Here is a 25,355-nt window from a genome sequence, read left to right on the forward strand (position 1 = left end):
GAACTTCTGAAAATGCTTTAAATCATTTATGAATGTTTTAGAATTGAACTCAATGGTTTTATTCCATTTTGCGTACTATCAAATGGGTTGTCATCTGTTTTCTTAAAGGTGTAGAAAGTGCTCTGTTTTTGTTTCTTGATTGGCTGAAGTAATTAGAAACAAGTTGTGGTTGAACTCCCTTCAATTTTTATCTTTTAATGTCCATGTTATAATTTTATGACCTCTCCATACAGAAAATACGGCAAACAGCTTATTAACATAATTCATTCTCACTCTTAAAAGAAATATTTCCAAATTTAAAGGTTTCCTATACTTCTGGTAGGTACACTGATCATATATTTCTTGAGTTCATTATAGTTGTAATGCCCATTTTTCTGCTTCCTGATGATAATGATCTCTTTGAAACTAATGGAAATAACTGAAACATACATACATGATTAGTGAATGTAACTATCATGGAAAGAAAGTGACAAAGGTGGTTGTTTTAAAATGTAGCATTCAAGTTGCACAATGTCAGTGTAGGTCAGTGAGCACAGTGGTGATAAATTCATTGGAGATGGTGTAGGTCAGGAAGTATGCTGCAGAGTTTTGCGTAAACTAGCTGGGGGATAGAAGAATGGAAGTTGGATGAGAATGTTGGATAATCCATTTTGGGAAATGGCAGAATCATTGGTAAAGATCGCAGGTGGCGGTGGCTGATGTAGGTGAAGATATAGGTTTGCATTACAAAGGTCATTTCTGAGCCAAATTAGACTGTAATTATTTTGCTATATGGGATCTTGGACAATAATTTAGCTGGTCGAGGAATGGTGAATGTGACAGAGGCAGGTGTTTATGGCAGGGAATAAAGGTAATGGCTTTGCCATTTTGTTGAGGACATTTTTTTGCATCTACAATTTGATTTCAGCCAAGTCAGGAAAAAATGTAGAGAAGTTCAATTTGGAGAAGTGCGCTGATGCAGTAATTCATCATTGCGCAAGGCCGTTGAGAAGATTTAAAAAGCGAGGAGATTCTTTCAGCGGGAGACTTGATTAAGAGAAGTACGTAGATGCAGTAGCTTGTCATCGCACAAGGCCCCTGAGAAGGTTTTAAAAAACAAGGAGTTTCTTTCAGTAGGAGATTTGATTGGCAGAAGTACGCAGATGTGGTACAGCTTCATCGTGCAAGTCCACTGAGAAGGGAAACTATCACCTCTCTGCTTCCCCTCCCCCACCCCTTTATCTTTCCCCTTACTGGTTTTTCACCTGGAACCTACCAGCCTTCTTCTTCCCACCCTCCCCCCACCTTCTTTATAGGGCCTCTGCCCCTTCCCTCTTCAGTCCTGATGGAGGGTTCCGGCCCGAAACATTGACTGATCATTTCCACTGATGCTGCCCGACCTGCTGAGTGCCTCCAGCGTGTTGTGAGTGTTGCTTTGACCCCAGCATCTGCAGAGTATTTTGTGTCCATTTTGAGTATTGTTGGTGGGGGGGTGGGGAAGGCCTTCCTGCCTGAGGGAAGCAACAGCGACTGTGCGTCTGGCACTGAGTCAGGCCCTGTGGCTCAGAGGGTAGGGAACGGAAGAAGATAGCTGCAGTAATAGGTTATTCTGTAGTTAGCGGGACAGATCGGTGATTCTGTGGGTGTGAAAAAGAAACACTGATGGTAGTTGGCCTCCCAGGTGCCAGTGTTTGTGATGTTTCTGGACGTATCCTCAATATCCTGAAATGCGAGGGTGAGCAGCCAGAGGTTGTGGTACATATTGGTACCCACAACATAGGTAGAAAAAGGGAGGAGGCCCTGAAAGCAGAATACGGGGAGTTATGAAGGTATCTAAGAAGCAGGATCTCAAGGGTAGTAATCTCGCGATTGCTGCCTATACCACATGATGGTGAGTATAGGAATTGAATGAGGTGGCCGATATATGTGTGGCTGAAGGATTGGTGCAGGGGACAGGGATTCAGACTTTTGGGTCATTGGGACCTCTTCTGGGGCAGATGGGACCTGTACCAAAAGGAAGGGTTGCACTTGAATCCGAGGAGGATCAAGCTAATGCTGTTGGGGAAGGTTTAAACTGGATTTGCAGGGCGGTGGTAACCAAACTGAAGAGGCAGAGGATGGGGCAGTTGGTGCACAAGTAGAGACATCTTGGAGTGAGTTTGGGAGGAAGGATAGACAGATGATAGAGCAAAGATGCACTCAGCCAGATGGTTTGAGATGTGTCTATTTTAATACAAGGAGGATGAAGGTGGATAATCAAGGTGGATGAACTTGGAGCATGGATCAATACGTGGATCTATGACATTGTGGCCATTACAGAGACATGGATGTCTCAGGGGCAGGAATGGCTGCTGAATGTGCCAGGCTTTAGATGTTTCAAAAAGGATAAGGAGGGAGGCAAAAGAGGTGGGAGCGTGGCATTGTTAATCAGGGATATTGTCACAGCTTCAGAAAAGGAGGAAATCATGGAGGGATTATCTACAGAGTCAGTGTGGGTGGAAGTCAGAAAAAGGGAGCAATAACTCTACTGGGTGATTTTTATAGACCCCCCCCCCCCCCCCCGCCCCTCAATAGTAACAGGGACATCAAGGAACAGATAGAGAGGCAGGTTCTGGAAAGGTGCTATAATACTAGGATTGTTGTGATGTGAGATTTTAATTTTCCTTATATTGATGGCATCTCCTTAGAGCAAGGGGTTTAGATGGGGTGGAGTTTGCTAGATATGTTCAAGAAGGTTTCCTGATGCAATATGTAGAGAAGCTAACTGGAGGAGATGCTGTATTTGATCTGGTATTAGGAAATGAACCTGGTCAGGTGTCAAATGTCTCAGTGGGAGAGCATTTTGGAGGTAGTGATCACAACTCTATTTCCTTTACCGTAGCACTGGAGAGGGATAGGGGCATTTCAGGGAACATTTTCATGGTGCTCTGCATGGGTATGTTCTATTGAGGCAGAAAAAGGATGGTAGGGTAGAAAAACCATGGTGTATAAAGGATGTTGAAAATCTACTTAAGAAGAAAAGAAAAGCTTAAGAAAGGTTCAAGAAACTAGGCAAATCTAGAAAATTACAAGGTTGCCAGTAGGGAGCTGAAGAATGAAATTAGGAGAGCTAGAAGGGGCCATGAGAAGGCCTTGGTGAGCAGGATTAGGGAAAACTTCAAGGCACTCTATAAGTATGTGAAGAGCGAGAGGATGAGCCGTGTGAGAATAGGATCAATTGGGTGCGATAGTGGAAACTTGCATGGAGGAGGTAGCAGAGGTACTTAATGAATACTTTGCTTCAGTATTCACCAAGGAAAAGGACCGTGGCAATTGTGGGATGCCTTACAGTGGACTGAAATGCTTGAGCACCTCCAGTGGTGTTCCATGGGCATCTGTTCTGGGACACCTCCTCTTTGTGATTTTTCTAAATGACCTGGCTAAAGAAGTAGAAGGGTGGGTTAGTAAGTTTGCTGATGACACAAAGGGTAGGGATGTTGTGGATAGTCTGGAGGGTTGTCAGAGGTTACAGTGGGCTATTGACAGGATGCAGAACTAGGCTAAGAAGTGGCAGATGGAGTTTAACCCAGGTAAGCGTGAAGTGGTTCATTTCGGTAGGTCAAATTTGAAGACAGAATATAATATCAATGGTAAGACTCTTGGCAGTGTAGAGGATCAGAGACATCTTGGAGTCTGTTTCCATAGGACACTCAAAGCTGCTGCGCAGGTTGACAGTGTTGTTAAGAAGGTATATGGTGTGTTGGCCTTCATCAACGTGAGACTGAGTTCAAGAGCTGTGAGGTAATGTTACAGCTATAAAAGACCTTGGTCAGACCCCATTTGGAGTACAGCTAGTCCCCGGGTTACGAACGAGTTCCGCTCCTAAGCCCGTCTTTAAGTCGGATTTGTATGCAAGTCAGATCAGGTGCATCCGGATTATTTAGCATCAGTTAGTCAAACATTTGTCTTAGTATATATTTTACCTTTCTATGCATATAAAACACTTAAGAAACACTTCCAAATACGCTAAAACATCTTAAACGTAATAATACAGTAAATAATAATACCGTAATAATAAAAGTCACTACATACGGTTCCATCAATGTCTTGCATACCAGAAGGGGCATTCATGAGGTAACATTATGATGAACCTGGTGCTTGGAGAGTCAAGGTTTGATTCTGCTGCTGGAGAGGGCGGGTTTACTACTGCAGTCAATTTCTTGAAGTAGACATCAAGGGAGGCTTGTACAGAGCTTTTCTTTTTCTTGTCGTAAATGGCCTTGTAGCAGCTGAGGTTCTTGGTAAGTGCACGGTAAACTTTGGTGAACCTCTCTGTATTAGGATCTTGTTCCTCTAACTTCACCATCCCTGCTTCAATGAGATGAAAGGCTTCACCTAACTCTTTCGTCACAAACTTTTTTGGTTCCGGAGTTCTTAGGTCACAGTCTTTTTCTTCCTCAAGCGCTATCATCTGCTACTCTAGCTCCATAAGGTCTTCATTGATCGTTGACCAACTGTAGCCTAACACTTTTCTAATGGCTGATGGCGTTTCAGCTCTTTCCGATCGCTTTATTATTTCCACCTTATTTTCAATCATGATTGTTTTCCTTTTCTTTGATCCATCACCAGCACTTGCATCGGCTTTACACTTTGGAGACATAGTTACAAGGGTAAATAAGAGAAAAATTTAAGCCAAATACAAAGTTACACACTCAGCACAGTGTTAACAGCAACGTGATCCAACTTAAGATAGCGGACGGCATTCTCCTTTCTCAAGCTGACGAACCACTGAAGCCGCACAATGTTTTCATGAGCGTCACAATGTAGTGCGTGGGTTCGTTACTACGAACCATGGTACTTAACTCAAATTTTCAATATAATAGGCTTTGTGGCAGGCCCGTTCGTAAGTATGAGTTGTTCATAAGTCGGACGTTCGTAACTCGGGGACTGCCTGTACTGTGTTCAGTCTGGTTACCTCACTACAGGAAGGATGTGGAAAGAGTGCAGAGGAGATTTACAGAATGTTGCCTGGATTGGAGACCATGCCTTATGTGAATAGGTTGAGTAACTTGGCCTTTTCTCCTTGGAGCAACGAGGATGAGAGATGACCTGATAGAAGTGTATAAGATGATGAGAGGCATTGATCATGTGGATAGCCAGAGGCTTTTTCCCAGGGTTGAAATGGCTTACACCAGGGGGCATAGTTTTAAGGTGCTTGGAAGTAGGTACAGAGGGAATGTCGGGGTTAAGTTTTTCCATACAGAGAGTGGCTTGTGTGTGGAATGCACTGCCGGCGACGGTAGTGGAGGCGGATAGAAAGAACATAGAAAACTTACAGCACAATACAGGCTCTTCGGCCCACAAAGTTGTGCCGAACATGTCCCTACCTTAGAGATCAGTAGGATTACCCATAGCCCTCTATTTTTCTAAGCTCCATGTACCTATCCAAAAATCTCATAAAAGACCCTATTGTATCCGCCTCCACCACCATTCCACGCACTCACTACTCTCTGTGTAAAAAAAAAACTTACCCCTGACATTTCCTCTGTACCTACTCCCTTAAACCTGTTCCCTCTTGTGGGAGCCATTTCAGCCCTAGGAAAAAGCCTCTGACTATCCACACGATCAATGCCTCTCATCATCTTATACACCTCTATCAGGTTACCTTTCATCCTCCGTCGCTCCACGGAGAAAAGGCCGAGTTCACTCAATCTGTTTTCATAAGGTATGCTCCCCAATCCAGGCACCATCCTTGTAGATCAACTCTGCACCCTTTCTATAGTTTCTACATCCTTCCTGTAGTGAGGTGACCAGATTTGAGCACAGTCCTCCTAGTGGGGTCTGACCAGGGTCCTATATAGCTGTAACATTACCTCTCGGCTCCTAAATTCAATTCCATGATTGATGAAGGTCGGTACACCGTATGCCGCCTTAACTACAGAGTCAACCTGTGCAGCTGCTTTGAGCGTCCTATGGACTCAGATGTACTAGAATCTTTTAAGAGACTCTTAAGTAGGTACATGGAGCTTAGAAAAATAGAGGGTTATGCAGCAGGGTAATTCTACAGTAGGTCACATGGATAGCACAACATTATGGGCCAAAGGGCATGTAATGTGCTATATATTTCTATGTTCTTAAAAAAAAATTATGAGAAGTTGTTGGAGAAACATGTAAACGCTTAACGTAAACATTGGTGTTGGAATAAAGAGGAGATTTTGAGGATGAATTCCTTTCTCTGGCAAGGTGGATATAATTGAAGGAAAGTGAATGCAGACCCGTTCAGCTTGCTGAATGTCAAAGTACTCAAAGTTTCAAACATGTTTCAGGAGATGATATTTTGAAATTTGAATCCAAAACTTTAAATATTTTTTGCTATAGGTTCGACATAAAGCATCTCAAAAGGTGTATGCAATGAAGCTTTTAAGTAAATTTGAAATGATCAAGCGATCTGATTCTGCATTTTTCTGGGAGGAGCGAGATATCATGGCCTTTGCAAACAGTGCCTGGGTTGTCCAGGTAAGGACTTATTGTTTTGTTTTGATAGACAAAGCAATTAATTTGAGTTCTAATTTTTGAATGCTGTTTCAGTTTCAGTTGATCATAGTATTAAAGAAACCAAAACCTAGTATCCAACATAATTGGGATTTTTATAGTTCATTTCAATTAATCAGTTAAGAAATGCAGCTAGGTTACTGGATAACATTGTTATAGCACAGAGTTGATGTGATGTAAACATCTATAATAAAATATTTGCATTTCTAAAGAACTATTTCTTTGCAACCTCACGTATTTCCATTTGTAAGCTCTAAGAATAATTTGTAGACTAACCACATGAAGTGCTGCTAGCTTAGCCATAAATGATAAGGTACTGATTAATATATGTTACTGTATTTTCAATGTACAGCATCACTTTATATTCTTGACTGGCCCATGTTTTGCCAGAGCCATCTGAATGATCTATGATATGTGAACTAAATGAAGGTCAAAATAGTGGGACAGCTCTTATTTTTTGAGAAGTGCAGTTCTCGCCATAAAATGTAATTTATATGGGTTGATTAAATTAATTGATTCGTGTCTTTGATTTTAGATATATTAAGTGCATCAAAATTCTATCATATTTGTAAATTATATAACCATATAACAATTACAGCACGGAAACAGGCCATCTTGGCCCTCTAGTCCGTGCCGAACTCTTACTCTCACCTAGTTCCACCAACCTGCACTCAGCCCATAACCCTCCATTCCTTTCCTGTCCATATAGCTGTCCAATTTAACTTTAAATGACGACATCGAACCTGCCTCAACCACTTCTGCTGGAAGCTCGTTCCACACAGCTGCCACTCTCTGAGTAAAGAAGTTCCCCCTCATGTTACCCCTAAACTTTTGCCCTCTAACTCTCAACTCATGTCCTCTTGTTTGAATCTCACCCACTCTCAATGGAAAAACCTATCCACGTCAACTCTATCTATTCCCTCTCATAATTTTAAATACCTCTATCAAATCCCCCGTCAACCTTCTACATTCCAAAGACTAAAGACCCAACTTGTTCAACCTTTCTCTGTAACTTACGTGATAAAACCCAGGTAACATTCTAGTAAACCTTCTCTGTACTCTCTCTACTTTGTTGACATCTTCCCTATAATTTGGTGACCAAAACTGTACACAGTACTCCAAATTTGGCCTCACCAATGCCTTGTCCAATTTCAACATTACATCCCAACTCCTGTACTCAATGCTCTGATTTATAAAGGCTAGCATACCGAAAGCTTTCTTCATCACTCTATCCACATGAGATTCCACCTTCAGGGAACTATGCACCATTATTCCTAGATCCCTCTGTTCTACTGCATTCTTCAATGCCCTACCATTTACCATGTATGTCCTATTTTGATTAGTCCTACCAAAATGTTGCACCTCACATTTGTCAGCATTAAACTCCATCTGCCATCTTTCAGCCCACTCTTCTAACTGGCCTAAATCTTTCTGCAAGCTTTGAAAACCTACATCATTATCCACAACTCCACCTATCTTAGTATCATCTGCATACTTACTCATCCAGTTTACCACCCCATCATCCAAATCATTAATGTATATGACAAACAACATTGGATCCAGTACAGATCCCTGAGGCACACCACTAGTCACCGGCCTCCAATCTGCCCTGACTTCCCAAATCCTGCAAACGGAGCACTCAACTGCCCTAACTGCTGCCTCCATTACCTACTCTTAAGTTAATTAGATTTATTGAAGGAATTTACCCAACCTTACCTCAGTTGGTAGGTAATTAACTGTTTGAAATTTCAAGGTAAGCTTGTTCTTCAATGATTTTCATTCTAGGAGTAATGAAGAACATTAGATAATTTGACTATAATTACTGTTTTTTTCTGTCTGGAGATCTGTGATGAGAGATGTTCTACAAAGGTCAGTTCTGGGACCTCAGTTATAAATGACTGGATGAAAATGTCGATGATCTAATTTGAACAATATAATAAGATATAGATCATTTGGAAATTTAGACAGGGAAATGGGCAATTGGGCATTCAGCTAGTGTGAGGTATTATATTTTGGGAGGTCAAATACAAGAAGAAAATGTCCAGTGTGTCCCTTGTAGCAATGAAGTACCAAGAGATCCTGAGATGCAAGTCCAGAGTTTCCAAATTGTAAAGAAGGTAATACGCCGTCAGTCAGGGCATTGATTAAAAAGGTTGTGGGGGGGTGGTCTTGTTAGAGTATATTCTGTGTAGTTCAGATGGCTGCATTACAGGAAAGAAGTAGAGGCCTTGGGGAAGGGTACAGAAGGCATGGATTAGAGAATAATAGATAAGGGGAGAAGTAGCATACTTGGATTGTTTTTTATTAAATAATTTTATATACATATATATATTTATATATTTAACCTCTGCAAGGGACTGGCAGCTGTTGGTGGACCTCGAACGGCAGCTGAAGTTCCCCAACCATATTGCAGCCACCACCCTGCGACCAGACGTTGTCCTAGTGTCTGAGTCTACTAAGCAAGTGGTGCTGCTGGAGCTGACAGTCCCATGGGAACATAGCTTGGAAGAGGCCTTTGAAAGGAAGCTCTCCAAGTACGCAGGATTGGTCAGCAACTGTCAGCCTGCTGGATGGAGACCGAGGTGTCTCCCAGTGGAGGTTGGTTGTAGGGGATTCGCAGCCTGTTCCTTAATTAGAGCCTTCAGCATTTTGGGCATCAAGGGAGAGAGGAAGAGGAGAGCCATCTGCAGTAGCACCGATGCGGCAGAGAGGGCCTCAAGATGGCTGTGCCTCAAAGGAGGGGAGGCATGGAGTCATAAGTAGCTAGCCATCTGGACAGAAGCTGGGGTCTGATCAGCCCTGGCTGGGGTTCATTTGTTCGTTTGTTCTCTCTCTATATCTCTCCCTAACACACTCACACTCTCTCTCTCTCTCTCTCTCTCTCTCTCTCTCTCTCTCTCTCTCTCTCTCTCTCTCTCTCTCTCTCTCTCTCTCTCTCTCTCTCTCTCTCTCTTCCCCCCCCCAGCTCTCTCCACCTCCCCCCTCCTTCTCCCCTTCTCTCCCTAGCTTCCTCTCTATCTCTCTCTCTCTATCTCCCTCTCCCTGTCTCTCTCTCTCTCTCTATCTATTGCTCTCTGTCTATCTCTCTCCCTCTCTCCCTCTATATCTATAGAGAGAGAGAGAGAAGAGAATTTTGGTGCTCTGATTAGTAAGTTTGTAGTTGATGCAACTTGAAGTTGTAGATGTTGAAGAAGTTTATCGGGGGCGTCACGTGATGACGTGGGATTGAGACGTGTAGATTCAGCTCTCCCGCAACAAATCAGTAAAGTACCGTTTAAATAAAACAAAGTTGGTAAATATTTTTTGAAAACTATTTATAAACTTTGTAAGATTACTTTACGATATGCCTCCTAAACCGCAACAAAAGAAGTCTGCTGTTGCGAAGCAGCCACGAGACGGGAAGAAAAAAGGGCCTACTGCAACGATGGAGCCTCGGACTCAGGTTGGATCTCCTTCGGTAGAACAGGGAGCAATGGCGGTGGCAACGGTTGCTCCGAAGAAGACAACAGAATTGCGCATGCGCAAAGAAGAGCGCATGCGCAAATCGACACAACGCAAACTACAAGAACCGACACCCACTGCAATTGAAAGTGACTCAGAGTCAGAACTGGATTCTGCAGAGAACATAGATGAAGAAGAGGAGGAAGAATTGGAAGCGAGTGGAAGTAAAGGAGATGATAGAGACATAAGAGAGGCTGTATTGCAATCAACGGCTGAATTAAGTGAGGAGCTTAGAAATACGAAGAGATGCTATAATAAAGTTATGGAAAGACAGGACAAAATGGAAAAGAAGCTTCAGAAGATGGAAAGAGAAATGGGGCTTATGAATGATAGAGTGGAAAAAAACAGAAAATGATTTGCTTGTCTGGAACTCGGAAAGAAACCGACTCTTGGAGAAAGTGGACATGTTGGAAAATTTCAGTAGACGTAATAATATTAAAATTGTTGGTCTTACAGAAGGTATGGAAGGAGAAAAGCCAATAGAATTTTTTCAAAGATGGATCCCGGAGGTTTTGCAAATAGGAGAGGAGGTTCGACCAATTGAAATTGAGCGGGCACATAGAGCTTTAAGACCAAAACCAAAAGATGACCAATATCCACGATCGATTTTAATAAAATTCTTAAGATTTCAAGACAAGGAAAGGATTCTACAGGCAGCTGTTCGAGCTGCCAAAGATAGAAAAGGGCCATTGATAATTAAAGGGAAAAGAGTTTTTTTCTACCTTGATATAAGTTACGAACTTTTGAAGAAAAGGAAGAAGTTTAATCCAGTGAAAAAAACCCTATGGGAGCATGGTTATCAATTTATACTGCGTTATCCTGCAACTTTGAAGATTTTTTTGTCTGGTGGAGAAAAAAAGATTTTTTGATGACTACCAGAAAGCAGAGCAGTTTGTGCAAGATTCTCTGAATATTCACCAGATACAAGAACAAACTCAGGAGAGCGAGATAGATTGAAGATGAAGATTGGGCTTAAGAATGGATTTGTTGGATTTTTGAAGCTGGATGAATGTATAAATATAGTATTAATTATATGAGGGGGGTAAGAAAGGTTAATACTGGAGGAAATTAGCTGGGAATAATAATACTAATTTTGTCTATATATATATAACTTTTTTTTGTTGCGGGGGAGCTGGAAGAAGCACTGATCGATTGCTACGTTAATCATGTGTGCAAGCGTGGCTTTTGCCGCGACCCGTAAAATGGAGGGGGGTAGTGTTGTGTATCTTTTCATTCACAACATTAGTGGGGGGGTATTTTGTTTTTTCTTTTTTTTTCTATCTTTTTTTTCTCTTTTTGCCTGGAAGGTTGGGGGGGGGGGGGAACACATAGCATCATGGTGAAGGTTAAAGAGATTCCCCAAGGAACTATGAGAGTTGAGAAGATAAGTAATGTTTTAGATTGGAGTAACTTTGTTAAGAATAATGACTAATTTATTGAATTTTTTGAGTTTTAATGTTAATGGGCTTAATAGACCAGTGAAAAGAAAAAGAATCTTAACATATATTAAAAAAATGAAGATAGATTTAGCTTTTTTACAGGAAACACACCTAACAGAAACAGAACATCAGAAACTAAAGAGAGATTGGGTGGGTAATGTTGTTGCGGCCTCATTTAATTCAAAAGCGAGGGGAGTAGCAATTTTGATCAATAAAACGTTACCAATTAGAATACAAAATGTAATAACTGATTCTGCAGGGAGATATGTGATTATACATTGTCAACTTTTTTCCGAACTATGGACTTTTATGAATATTTATGCACCAAATGAAAATGATGCAAAATTCATACAAGAAACTTTTTTGAATTTGGCAGATGCACATGAAAAAATATTAATTGGAGGAGACTTTAATTTTTGCTTAGACCCAGTCTTAGATAGATCAACCAAGGCTGTTATAAAATCGAAGGTAGTAAATCTAACTTTATCATTGATGAAAGATTTAAATTTGATTGATATATGGAGAAGAATCAATCCTAAAGAAAGAGACTATTCGTTCTATTCCCATAGACATAAAACTTATTCAAGGATAGATTTTTTTCTATTATCAATGCATATTCAACACAGTGAAAAATATGGAATATAAAGCAAGAATATTATCAGATCATTCTCCTTTATTAATGACAATAATAATGGCTGATAAGAAGTGGCTTATAGATGGAGATTTAATTCAACATTATTAAAACGTCAACATTTTTGTGATTTTATGAAAAAGCAGATTCAATTCTTTTTGGATACAAATTTTCATTCAGTGGAGGATAAATTTATATTATGGGATGCGATGAAAGCATATCTTAGGGGACAGATAATAAGCTATACGTCTAAAATTAAAGAATATATGGCAGAACTAGATCAATTGGAAAAAGAGATTACAAGAATAGAAAAAGAATCACAAAGATATATGTCAGAAGAAAAACGAAGACAACTTGTCAATAAGAAGTTACAATATAATACGCTTCAGACATATAGAACGGAAAAAGCAATTATAAGATCTTAACAAAGGTATTATGAGTTAGGTGAGAGAGCACATAAAATTCTTGCCTGGCAGTTGAAAACAGAACAAGCTTCCAAAACAATAAATGCAATTAGAACAAGGGCAAATAAAATATCTTATAAACCTCTTGAAATAAATGAAACCTTTAAAAATTTTTATTCTGAATTATATCAATCAGAATCCCAAAACGATGTTAATGAGATAGAAAGGTTTTTATCACAAGTTTCTCTTCCAAAATTGAATTTGGAAGAACAGAGGGGATTAGATATGCCTTTTACATTAAAAGAAGTTGAAGAAGCTTTAAGATCACTTCAAAGTAATAAATCTCCAGGAGAAGATGGTTTTCCACCTGAATTTTATAAAAAATTTAAAGATTTATTATTTCCTCTTTTTATGGAACTAATACGTCAAGCAGAAAAAATACATAAACTTCCAGAATCTTTTTCAACAGCGATTGTAATAGTATTGCCAAAAAAGGACAGAGATCCTATGAAACCAACATCATACAGGCCTATTTCTTTATTGAATACGGATTATAAAATAATAGCAAAAATTTTATCGAATAGATTATCTAAATATTTACCAAAATTAATACATATGGATCAAACAGGATTTATTAAAAATAGACAACTGGCAGATAATGTAACTCGGCTACTCAGTATAATTCATTTGGCACAAAAAAGGGATGAGAAGAGTATAGTAGTAGCTTTGGATGCAGAAAAAGCATTTGATAGATTAGAATGGGATTTTTTATTTAAAGTATTAAAAAAATATGGGTTAGGAACATCTTTTATAAATTGGATTAAAACTTTAAATTCTAACCCTAAAGCTAAAGTAGTGACAAACTCTCAAATTTCAACACCATTCCAGCTAAAAAGGTCAACTAGACAAGGTTGTCCATTATCACCTGCTCTATTTGTATTGGCGATAGAGCCATTAGCAGAACTAATTGGGTTGGATCCAGATATTATGGGTTTTAGAGTTAACCAAGAGGAATATAAAATTAATCTTTTTGCTGATGATGTTTTGATCTACTTAACAAACCCACAACATTCGTTACATAAATTATCTTCTAGATTGGATGAATATGGGAAGGTATCAGGTTACAAAATAAACTGGGATAAAAGTGAAATTTTATCTCTTACTAAAGGAGACTATAGTCAATGTCGATTAGTAACCCAATTTAGATGGCCAGTAAATGGTATAAGGTATTTAGGTATAAGACTTGATAGTGATGTAAAGAATTTATATAAATTTAATTATTTACCACTATTGAAAAAAATTCAAGAAGATCTTGACAAATGGATGATACTACCAATAACATTAGTAGGTAGAGTCAATGTTGTAAAAATGAATATATTTCCGAGATTACAGTATTTGTTTCAAACATTACCAATACAATTGCCACAGAAATTTTTTCAAGAGTTAAATAAATTTGTGAGAAAATTTCTTTGGAAAGGTAAAATGTCAAGAATATCATTGGAAAAACTGACATGTAAATTTAGGTTAAGAGGGTTACAACTTCCAAACTTTAAAAATTACTATAAAGCAAATCAACTTAGATTTATTGCATCTTTTTTTGATGATCAAAAATCAGCATGAATTAAAATAGAACTAGACAAGATAGGAGAAAATAAACCTGAAGATTTTATATATAAATGGGAATCTAAATGGATACGGGAAAAGAAAGAATCTCCTATATTAACACACTTGATTGATCTATGGAATAAGATAAATGTTGATAAGGAAATACAGAAATCTCTATTAGCAAGGAGACCTTTGTTTCAAAACAGACTTATTCCTTTTACAATGGACAATCAACTTTTATATAATTGGTACCAAAAAGGGATTAAATTTATAGGAGATTGTTTTGAGCGAGGTATATTGATGTCATTTGAACAATTAAAGGATAAATATAAAATATCTAATAATACTTTCTTTTGTTACTTTCAGTTAAGGGCTTACTTAATAGGTAAGCTGGGTCAAACAATGTTTTTGCCAAAAACTAATGAAATTGAAATTTTAATTCAAAAAGGAAAAATTAAAAAATTTGTTTCTTGTATATATAATTTGATTCAAGAACAGACAATTAAACAAGGAACTCATAAGTCAAAGCAAAAATGGGAAACAGATCTGAATATTAATATTGATGAAATAAATTGGTCAGGATTTTGTCTGGACAGTATGACAAATACAATAAATGTTCGACTTAGATTAGTACAATATAAATTTTTACACCAATTATATATTACACCACAAAAAATAAATAGATTAAATTCAAATCTATCTGATAAATGTTTTCGGTGTAATCAAGAAATTGGTACTTTTTTACATTCTACTTGGTCTTGTTTTAAAATTCAACCCTTTTGGATAAATTTAAGAATCTTATTGGAACAAATTACTGGAATTCAACTTCCACATAACCCTGTATTATTTCTATTAGGTGATATTGAAGGGATAAAACCGAAACTTAAATTGAATAAATATCAGAAAGAATTTATAAAAATTGCATTGGCAGTAGCTAAGAAGACTATAGCAGTTACTTGGAAATCTGATTCGTATTTAAGTATGGATCGTTGGAATAATGAAATGGCTAGTTCTATTCCACTTGAAAAAATTACTTATAATTTAAGAGATAATTATGTAACATTCTTGAATATTTGGCGCCCTTATTTACAAAAGATAGGATGTCATATTTAAGTGCTCCGACAAAGAATTTGGTTACTTGGGGAAAGTAACGAATAATTATACCAAATTTATTTTGAATCCCATGGAGCGTGTGGAAACCTTCCAATACCCAGGCGGCTTTTTTTTCCTTTCTTTCTTTCAGGTAGGACTATATATGGGGGCGGGGGAGGGTTAAGGGGAGCGGGGGGGTGGGTAGATTTTATCTTTTCATGTATTCTTTTTGAAAATTTAATAAAAATTATATTAAAAAAAAAGAAGTTTATCGAAGGATACACGAGGATGGGAACAGTTGAAATTTGGGCAGAGTGGTGGCAGATTGAATGTAATCCAGAAACATCTGAGGAAATGCTATTTTTGAAGTCAACTTCTAGACATAGTAAATGGCAGGAACCTTAATAATGTACTATGTGTATTTGCAAAGAGATCCTGGGATGCAAGTTCATAGCTTGCTTGGAATGGCAACCTTAAGTGCATAAAGGAGTGAAGAACACAGTTGTCTTAGCATAAGAGTTGCAGCTGTACAAATGTTGATTTGGTCATAGTTGCATGTGTAGAGTTCTGGTTACCACAATACCGAAAGAATGTGGTAACAACAGAGAGAGTGTAAAGGAGACTCCTTTAGAAATGGACTGTATAATAGTATACATTAGATAATTCCTTAAGAAATAACGGTTATATATATGAAATTACATTTAGAAATAGTGATTACTTCTAGCCAAAAATCTTTCAAAGGAACTAAATATTTGTTAAAAGATGAGCTTTGCACTTTTTCAACGAGAATGGTTATATTCTTTTAGTTAAGGTGTTAGTTTTGTTAAGGTATATTTTCTTTTTTCCACTGAAATTACCAGAGGAATTTTAAGTTTTAGGCATTGAAGGATGACTACCACCGAATTTTTCCTGTGCATTTATTGCCAAATCATAATGTAAATTTTAATAGTAAATAGCTACTTTATTACCTGAAATGTACCTTCCTTCGTAATGATGGAATATAATGATCCTTGCAAAATTGAGTGTATTTCTGCCAAATGTGTTTCTCTTTCCTTTTACCACATTGTCTTTGTCATTTTCTTCTTTTAACTACAATCACTTGTTGCAGAGCAGATTTACAGAAGCAAAGGATATAGTTATAGCTCCCATTATTATCCTTTTGTTTTTGGAGTGTGTGCCTCTGTCCTGGTTTTTCCCTCTCCTAAGGTGTAGAGTTTCTTTTCTCTTCTGGGGATAATTGAATACTTCCTGCCTATAACATTCTATACTCAGTAATATTTCATCTAACCCCTCTTTCGATACTCAATAGTATTTTAACGAGTGTTCAACTTCACTGAATGTCTGCCATGTCTTTACAGATACTGTCAATATTTTCAACACTAGGCTCTGTTAGGTATCAATAGTCAATTCAATCATGAGTAGTTAGGAACAGAGCTAAATCTGTGCTCTGAAAGAAAGTCTACCATTTGATCTCGTAGCATTCTTGGTTGATTTCAGCTGAACACATCCTTTGGATCGAACAAGATGATTTTGTTTTAATTTTTTTAAAAATCCATCAATATATTGATGGCTCTAGAAATTTACTTTTACAGTTTCCAAATAGAAGTTGTTGGTATATTAGGTAGAATTACAAAATGATAGCCAGTTTACAGGTGGGTAATATATGTGTGTTTATCATAAAATATTTTAGACCATATCCTTAAAAATAAATGTTTAATGGCACTATTCAACACAGTGAATACAAATCATTTACTATTATTAAAAATTCAAGAATTTTAACTGGTGGCTACCTTTTGTTTGCAGCTATTTTATGCCTTTCAAGATGACCGGTATCTCTACATGGTTATGGAATATATGCCTGGTGGTGACCTTGTAAATCTCATGAGCAATTATGATGTGCCTGAAAGATGGGCCAAATTCTACACTGCTGAAGTAGTGCTTGCCTTGGATGGCATTCACTCAATGGGTTTTATACATAGAGATGTTAAGCCTGATAATATGCTGTTAGACAAACTAGGACACTTAAAGTTGGCAGATTTTGGCACTTGCATGAAAATGGATTCGGTAAGTTAACTAGCATACAAAAGATGTGAAATGTTTAACAGTTTTTGGAAACACTTTTTTTTAACTTGTACGTTAAAAATAATTGCAGTTGTCCACTGAAGATTTTTATTTGTGGTATTGAACTCTTAATTTGGCTGATTTATGATTTGCATGTAATTTAGTTGAATAAACTGTCTACTTTAATAATTGTAGAAAAGCAGCATTCATTTGTTTTGCTTTGTAAAGATTGAAACAGCTTCATCTTTTCATTACTTGTGAATGTAATTGAACATATCATGTGCTAATTTGCATTTTTCATGAAATGGCAGCTGTTCCCTGACTCTGGGTTTCTGATAATGCATTGGCATTTATAATTTCATTCATGGCCTTCAAAACTAGCGCAATAGTCAAAATTTCCATGCAGCAACAACCATTGTGAAGAAACAATTGGTATATTTTCTATTGTTTTCAAAAATTTTTGCTTTAAGTTTGAGATGTGTTGGAATATTGCAGTTTTAATATCAAAGCAATATTGTATCTGATGTTTAATTCTGCATGGAAACTTCATTAGTTTTGTACAAATATTGCTAATTGGGTTTGAATTTGAAATTCATTGATGCATGCATTGATTCCAGTCTTTGCATATAAGAGCAGACCAATAATTTGAGGTTTTTTTTTCTGGAAATTGTGTACAGATTATTTCTCATTGTAAGTCATCCAGTGCAGTTATTTTTGCTTGAGTAATAATAATTGCTAAAAAATGGAGATTAATCTGATGCATTCATTCACAATTGGGAACAGCTTTTACTAAATTTAATGTAGGCTTTTTTCCTTTTACATGACTATTACTGTAAATAAGCTCCCTTGTGTTTCATACAAAGTGAATAGTGTTCATTAAAGTGCCACTCTTTTGGAAAGTGCAAAATGTTTGGGTTCCATGGGCTTTATTGTAATCGTGTAACTACTGTTAAAACATTAACGTTTTAGTGTTTGAGTTACTTATTTTGTAAATTTTTCTGTTTCATAATCCTCTTAATATACAGAGTGGAATGGTTCGATGTGATACAGCAGTTGGAACTCCTGATTACATTTCTCCTGAAGTACTCAAATCACAGGGTGGAGATGGTTATTATGGACGGGAATGCGATTGGTGGTCTGTAGGAGTTTTCTTATATGAAATGTTGGTTGGTAAGTTTAGAAGCTTGCTAATGGTATTAAAATTATAAATGAAACAGAAATTGATGGTTAAACATGTCTTCTTTACGGCATTTAATTTTTCATGGTTAGTATGTATTCTCCTGTGATAGCTAAATATTGCCTTTCCTGTTGACGTACAATTCTTTGGGCAATGGGAGTGTTGGTTTATGAAGAGCAGGCAGAAAAGTAGTATTTTGGTTACGATTATTTTAACCATGATCTTACTAAGTGGCCAAGCAGGCTTAAGGTGCCATATTGCACAGACAATTCCTTTTTTATGTTCTTGTGAGTTAACTCTTCGTTGCAGCTACAAACATGTAATATTGCTTTTTGTTACTGCTCCTGGCATGCTTTGTACTCAAATAATTAAACCCTCATTTTGTGGTACTAAGAGTGAGAGATATAGTAGATTGTGAGGTTAAAGATTAGTGTTTTAATACAATGCTATGAGTTCTGATTGTGGATAACCAATTTTGAGATGTGTCCATTGGTAATCAATCCTGTGGATGCCTAGTTTCCACTGGATCAGAGATGGTTTTTAAATGAAGCAGAACATTCTTGAAATATTCAACAGCTCAGGCCCTGTTTGTAAAGAGAAAGAAAGAGTTATTGTTTTACATTGATGACCTTTCCTCAGATATAAAGTGTATTTTAAGTTGTTGAGATGTGAGAGGGAAGTTAATAATTCCTAATTTCCCACTCTTTTTACTTAAACAATAGACTATCTTTGTCATTAGAACCCCAGTCACTTTTGCTAATGATTTAGGTCCACATTCGTTACATCAGATTGCAGACAACCAATGCTTTGATTTTTCATTCTATGAAACAAAAGCCATGTCTGCTGGAAGTTTAATTTAAATATAAAATGCTTGAAATATACAATAGGCATAAAGATACATGACCAGATCACTGCATTCCTTACATCTGTTCCACTATTCATTTAGATCATAGCTCATCTGTAAAGTAATTCTGTGTGTCTTTATTCTATATCCCTTAATATCTGTGGTTATAGGAAATTAATTAATAGTTGTGTTGGCATCAACCATCATTTGTTAAAGAGCTTCACACGTTCTTCACATTTGCAAGAGTTTTATAACCTCACACCTGAATGGTCTGGACATAGTGTTAAAATGATGCCCCATCTCTTACCTTTATTTTAGCTTCTGAGATTCAGACAATACAGACACAGTTGTTAATTTATACAGACTCTGATTATCATTTTGGTAAATGGTGTTGCCCTTAAAGGTTAATAACTTGGTCTAGTGTGGTGCACAGAACAGCATTCAGTTTTCCACTTCAGCCTAACAGCATACTTTTTAGCCCTGTGCTGTATACCTCTAAGTGCCAGTGTTCCCTAATTTTAATAAATGAATGCCATTTTTGTTTCAAGTCACTGGGTATTGAATGACTCTAGTTTTACAGCTTCTAAAAGTTGCACTGAGCATTAAAAGATGGAGCAAAAGTTCCTCCAATGTAATCCACAGTTTTCCACAATCTCGGATCTCAAGTCATTACAACAATGGATCCTTCCCATTTCTTGAATTATTCTTAATTGCCATTTATAAATACAGTCCCAAAAAATCCATCCATTCTGAACGCCTGCTGATTGTCCCCACTATCTGTCTTCTATCATTTTGCAGTAGGTCAAGAATTTTGCGTGAATTTCATGTAATTTTATGTAACTTTTGCTTATGAAGGACCTTTATGTTGTATCTCATGAAATTATGCAAATAACATCGATAGATATTCTGCTGTACATAACTTTATTCGCTCCTTCGGAAATAGATATGCTATCTTCAGACTTGATCCACGCTACTAAGTTGAGAATTTTATGTGTTTTTACTTGTTCTTTCTTTTATTATCAGTTGTTTTAAGGCCACCTGGTCAATAATTCAGTTTTTCTTTCCTTTCTTTCGTTTTTAGTTTGGAAAATGGAGCATCCTACGTGTCTATTTAAAATGGGAATGATTTGAATTTGGAATTTCAGAGTTAAGATGCTTCCAGCATACCCACCCATCTCCACTAAACCCCAGGAATAAAAAATCATAAAAATCTTGTGGACTTGTGGCAATTCAGTGACATTGTTTTGACACCTATTTTGTTTACACGGACAAGTCTGTGTCCTTGATTTATTTCTTTAGAATGTCCTGTATGCTATGCCTTCCCTCCATTTGAAATAGGGATGCAAGTTCAAAGTCTATTGATACTGAATTTACAGTATCAATGTTGGCCTTATTTTGGTGTTTTCCATAATTTTCTCATTTGCAAGAAAATGTTATGCTGCTTCTTAAAGTAAGAGTTTAATTATAAACTATTGTGCTCCGAGACTTTTATTGAGACTAAAAACATACTTTGTTCAGAGAATGTTTCTTCTGATCTCATGTCACCTTTGGGAAGTTCTTTCCTCATCACCTATGGATACCTATGACTTTTGTATCTTGATTCAAGTCTCCACTCAGAAAGTTAGTTTCCTCAACTTCTCCCTGTCATATAACTGCCGTATTTTATAACTGCTGCTATGATCAGAGTGGCTAAAAAAAATCCTGTGAAATATTACTTTTTATTTTATGCGTCTCTGACAGGGAATTTAACATACTGCTGAGGTGTTTGAATTTTTTTAAAGAGTACATCACCTTATGTGAATTCCTCTTATACTCTGTATCAGGTGATACACCATTTTATGCGGATTCCCTTGTGGGTACATACAGTAAAATTATGGATCACAAAAATTCGCTCAACTTTCCAGATGATGTTGAAATCTCAAAGCATGCCAAAGACCTCATCTGTGCCTTCTTGACAGACAGGTAATTTTCCCAAAATTTTAAAAGCCTGTATTAAATATTAGCAAATGTGTAAGTTGATTCCTCTGTTAAAGTGTTGCTTACTTCACAAGTAAATATAAATCTAATGTATCTTATAGTCATTAAATTTTTGGCTCAATTACCGTAATTTAAAGCACAAAAATCCATAATTCTAATTTTCGAAACCCCTTCATATCATGAGAATTTTTATCCCTACTAATTCACAATTATCTCAAGTCAGATTTGTTGAACGATGTGAAGGCAGTTAGTCAACTTGAGGAAGGCTTGAAATAATGCAGGATAAACTATGTTAATGGTGAATTTTTTTTTGATTGATATTGTGAATCCTTTTTGGCGGCCACTAATGAAACATGAGTAACAATAATCTAGCCCGAACCTGATTTTTGATTGTGCACAGGAAGACATAAATGCAGAGTTTGTTAATGTAGTCTGTATAAAAATGTAGACCAAATAGCAAACCAGTAACAGTTTTCTTATTTAAAATGCAGGAAACTCTGTCCAAAATTATTTGATGGCGTTAATTCATTTGAATTAATTTTTATGGCCGTTTTAGTCTTTGATTTGATAACTGTCTGTTTTCAATCCAACCAACAGAACCTTATTAAAGTATAAAGCACCAGTTGAATATAGTAAGTTGAGAGGGCAAGTGAACAAAAAGACAACTATTAAGAATGTAAATAATGACTAGATATTAAGAGGTGGGAACAATTATAAGTCAGGAGGGAAGCCAAAGGGAAACACAAAGTGAGTTTACTGTCAAGGAGAAGCAGTAAAGAAGGTGGATGTCATGAAATTTGATGGGCAGGGTGGGGATGGAATGTATTAAAAGAACGGCTATGTTTAAAATAAGTAACAGATAGGAGATATTCTATTTCTGGATATCTTCTGGCGATGATCTTTGCATCATCAATGGGGATGGGAGAGGTTCTGGAGAATTGGAGGGTTGAGGAAGGTGGAGATGATATTATATAAGGACATGACATAATCTTCCAATCCTCAGATATGGGGGTTGTGTCATTGGAATGGAAAATAGCACGTATGATACCTGTATTTAAAAAATATATAAAAATATTCCTGGCAATGCATGCCACTCTGTTTAACCACAGCAACAGGAAGGATTTTAAAAGCATAGTCAGGGAAGAGCTTAATAAATATTCAGTTCATATACATACTAAAGCTTTCTACAGTTGTGTATCCAACACACAGTTTTGTCTGAAAAGATTATAAGTTGTCTGGCAACATTGGATTCATTGTTCCTCTCCCTGATGCTGAACACTCAGATCAGAAACGAGGAGGTCAGTAGGGAAGCAGTATTCAGTGTGGAAAAGAATCTTGGCGATTGTAGAGATGACTTACAGTGGACTGAAAAGCTTGAGAGTGTAGATATTAAGAAAGAGGATGTGCTGGAGCTTTTGGAAAGCATCAAATTGGATAAGCCACCGGGACCGGACGAGATATCCCCAGGCTACTGTGGGAGGCGAGGGAGGAGATTGCTGAGCTTCTAGTGATGATCTTTGCATTATCAATGGGATTGGGAGAGCTTCCGGGGGATTGGAGGGTTTTGGATGTTGTTCCATTATTCAAGAAGGGGCGTAGAGATAGCCCAGGAAATTATAGACCAGTGAGTCTTACTTCAGTGGTTGGTAAGTTGATGGAGAAAATCCTGAGAGGCATAATATGATTAGGAATAGTCAGCATGGCTTTTTCAAAGGCAGGTTGTGCCTTATGAGCCGGACTGGATTTTTTGAGGATGTGACTAAACATGGATGAAGGTAGAGCAGTAGATGTATTGTATATGGATTTCAGCAAGGCATTTGATAAGGTACCCATGCAAGGCTTATTGAGAAAGTGAGGCATGGGATCCAAGGGGACCTTGCTTTGTGGATCCACATTGGGCTTGCCCACAGAAGACAAAGGGTGGTTGTAGATGGGTCATATTCTGCATGGAGGTCGGTGACCAGTGGTGTGCCTCAGGGTCTAAGACTCCTACTCTTGTGATTTTTATAAATGACCTGGATGGGGAAGTGGAGGGATGGGTTAGTAGATTTGCTGATGACACAAAGGTTGGGGGTGTTGTGGATAACGTGGAGGGGTGTCAGAGATTACAGCGGGACATTGATAGGATGCAAAACTGGGCTGAGAAGTGGCAGGTGGAGTTCAACCCAGATAAGTGTGAGGTGGTTCATTTTGGTAGGTCAAATATGATGGCAGGTTATAGTATAAATGGTAAGACTCTTGGCAGTGTGAAGGATCAGAGGGATCTTGGGGTCCGAGTCCATAGGACTTAAAGCTGCGCAGGTTGACTCTGTGGTTAAGAAGGTATACAGTGCATTGGCCTTCATCAATCGTGAGATTGAGTTTAGGAGCTGAGAGGTAATGTTGCAGCTATATAGGATCCTGGTCAGACCCCACTTGGGAGTACTGTGCTCAGTTCTGGTCGCCTCACTACGGGAAGGATGTGGAAAGCATAGAAAGGGTGCAGAGGAGATTTAAAAAGATGTTGCCTGGATTGGGGAGCACACCTTATGAGAATAGGTTGAGTAAACTCAGCCTTTTCTTCTTGGAGAGACGGAGAATGAGAGGTGACCTGATAGAGATGTATAAGATGATGAGAGTCATTGATTGTGGATAGTCAGGTGCACTTTCCCAGGGCTGAAATGGCTAGCACGAGAGGGCACAGTTTTAAAATGCTTGGAAGTAGGTACAGAGGAAATGGCAGGGCTAAGTTTATTATACAGAGAGTGGTGGGTGTGTGGAATGGGCTGCCGGCGACAGTGGTGGAGCCGGATACAATAGGTTCTTTTAAGAGACTCCTGATAGGTACATGGGACTCTGAAAAATAGAGGGCTGTGGGTAACTCTAGGTAATTTCTCAGGTAAGGACATATTCGGCACAGCTTTGTGGGCTGAAGGGCCTGTATTGTTCTGTAGGTTTTCTGTGTTCTATGTTCTAACATCACCGAACAACTCAGGATCCTCCAGGAAAATGTAACAAGTCATTTATTAGCAAAAAGATCTCAACCCCAGCAGTAGCACAGCAAACGGGTATGGCTCATTGTTGAGTCCATGAGATAGAAAGTTGACTATGCAGATGACGGTGTATCTTAATTGAAATTCATCTCTTTCCCATGCAGGTTTTGCTGCTATACAGTACATGGATACTGGCTGAGCTCCTTGTATGATCATTCCATTTTGCCCTCCTATTCTTGGTGTGATATCTGTTATTAAATAGCTCTTCCATTGCTGCCAATAAGATTTCACTTCATTTTGGAGATAAATAAACAAGTCCTCACCTATTCTTTGTACATGAAATAATCACAATACGATGTGTGCTTCAAAATTATTATGCAAAACTGCTGCTGTTTGAGTCATCTGTACTTTCATCTTTTGCTGGGAAGAAGTACAAGAAACTTTGCCACATTTTTTCAGTTGATGTCGAGGGACTAACCTGCCTTGGATACAGATGAGTGCATTCTAGGCAGGTGTGGGTCGACTACATGAATAAAAGATAATAACATCTCACAGGGACTTCATTTCATTTGCTTTATTTCAATGGTATTTTCTGTTAATGTACATTTTTTTAACCTCTGAAAATTGTCATTAATAATTTCTGATTGTCAAAAGAGTTAAGACTATGCTTCCAGACTTGGTCCTGTCGAAGAAAGGGGCGTGTGTACTCTCAGGAGTACACAGGCCATTATCTCCAGGCTGGACACTCAACTTCTTTGACTTTCTTTGTTGGTGTGTCTTCAGTAGGGTGATTCTTCCTTCTGTAGCAACCGTTTTAGTTGACCAAAGTATGGAAAAGAATGAAGTACATCTCTGTCCAATATTCCTGAATCTTGTTCTACCTGCTGGAAAATAAATATGAATTTACTTGTGAATTATTATGTTTCTCTTATTAAACCTGATGTATTTAATGTAATATCCTCTTAAATGTAATTTTTTTTGGCACTACAACTTTGACTTTCCAATTAATGTGCCTTCAAACATTGGACTCTGAACTGTTACTTTCGCAACCAAAATACACTGTATCCATGTATTCACCTGCACAGCTGAAGACCATAGCCTGATTCCTATTGCGTGCAACCAATAAAATGTTGGTCTAAATA

The 25,355-nt window shown here is 37.7% G+C and overlaps 1 protein-coding gene across 4 annotated transcripts in view; it reads left to right on the forward strand.

Moving 5' to 3' along the window:
- Positions 1-25,355, forward strand: part of rock2a (rho-associated, coiled-coil containing protein kinase 2a) — a 259,822-nt gene that overhangs the window by 91,931 nt on the left and 142,536 nt on the right. For all 4 annotated transcript variants that reach the window (XM_063037545.1, XM_063037552.1, XM_063037559.1 and 1 more), the window contains exons 4-7: positions 6,337-6,474; positions 16,986-17,246; positions 18,269-18,413; positions 21,088-21,226. In XM_063037545.1, coding sequence (XP_062893615.1) covers positions 6,337-6,474; positions 16,986-17,246; positions 18,269-18,413; positions 21,088-21,226 — 683 coding nt within the window. The remainder of the gene's footprint in view (positions 1-6,336; positions 6,475-16,985; positions 17,247-18,268; positions 18,414-21,087; positions 21,227-25,355) is intronic.

Source organism: Mobula hypostoma, chromosome 2 (assembly GCF_963921235.1).
Source record: "Mobula hypostoma chromosome 2, sMobHyp1.1, whole genome shotgun sequence".
NCBI lineage: Eukaryota > Metazoa > Chordata > Chondrichthyes > Myliobatiformes > Myliobatidae > Mobula > Mobula hypostoma.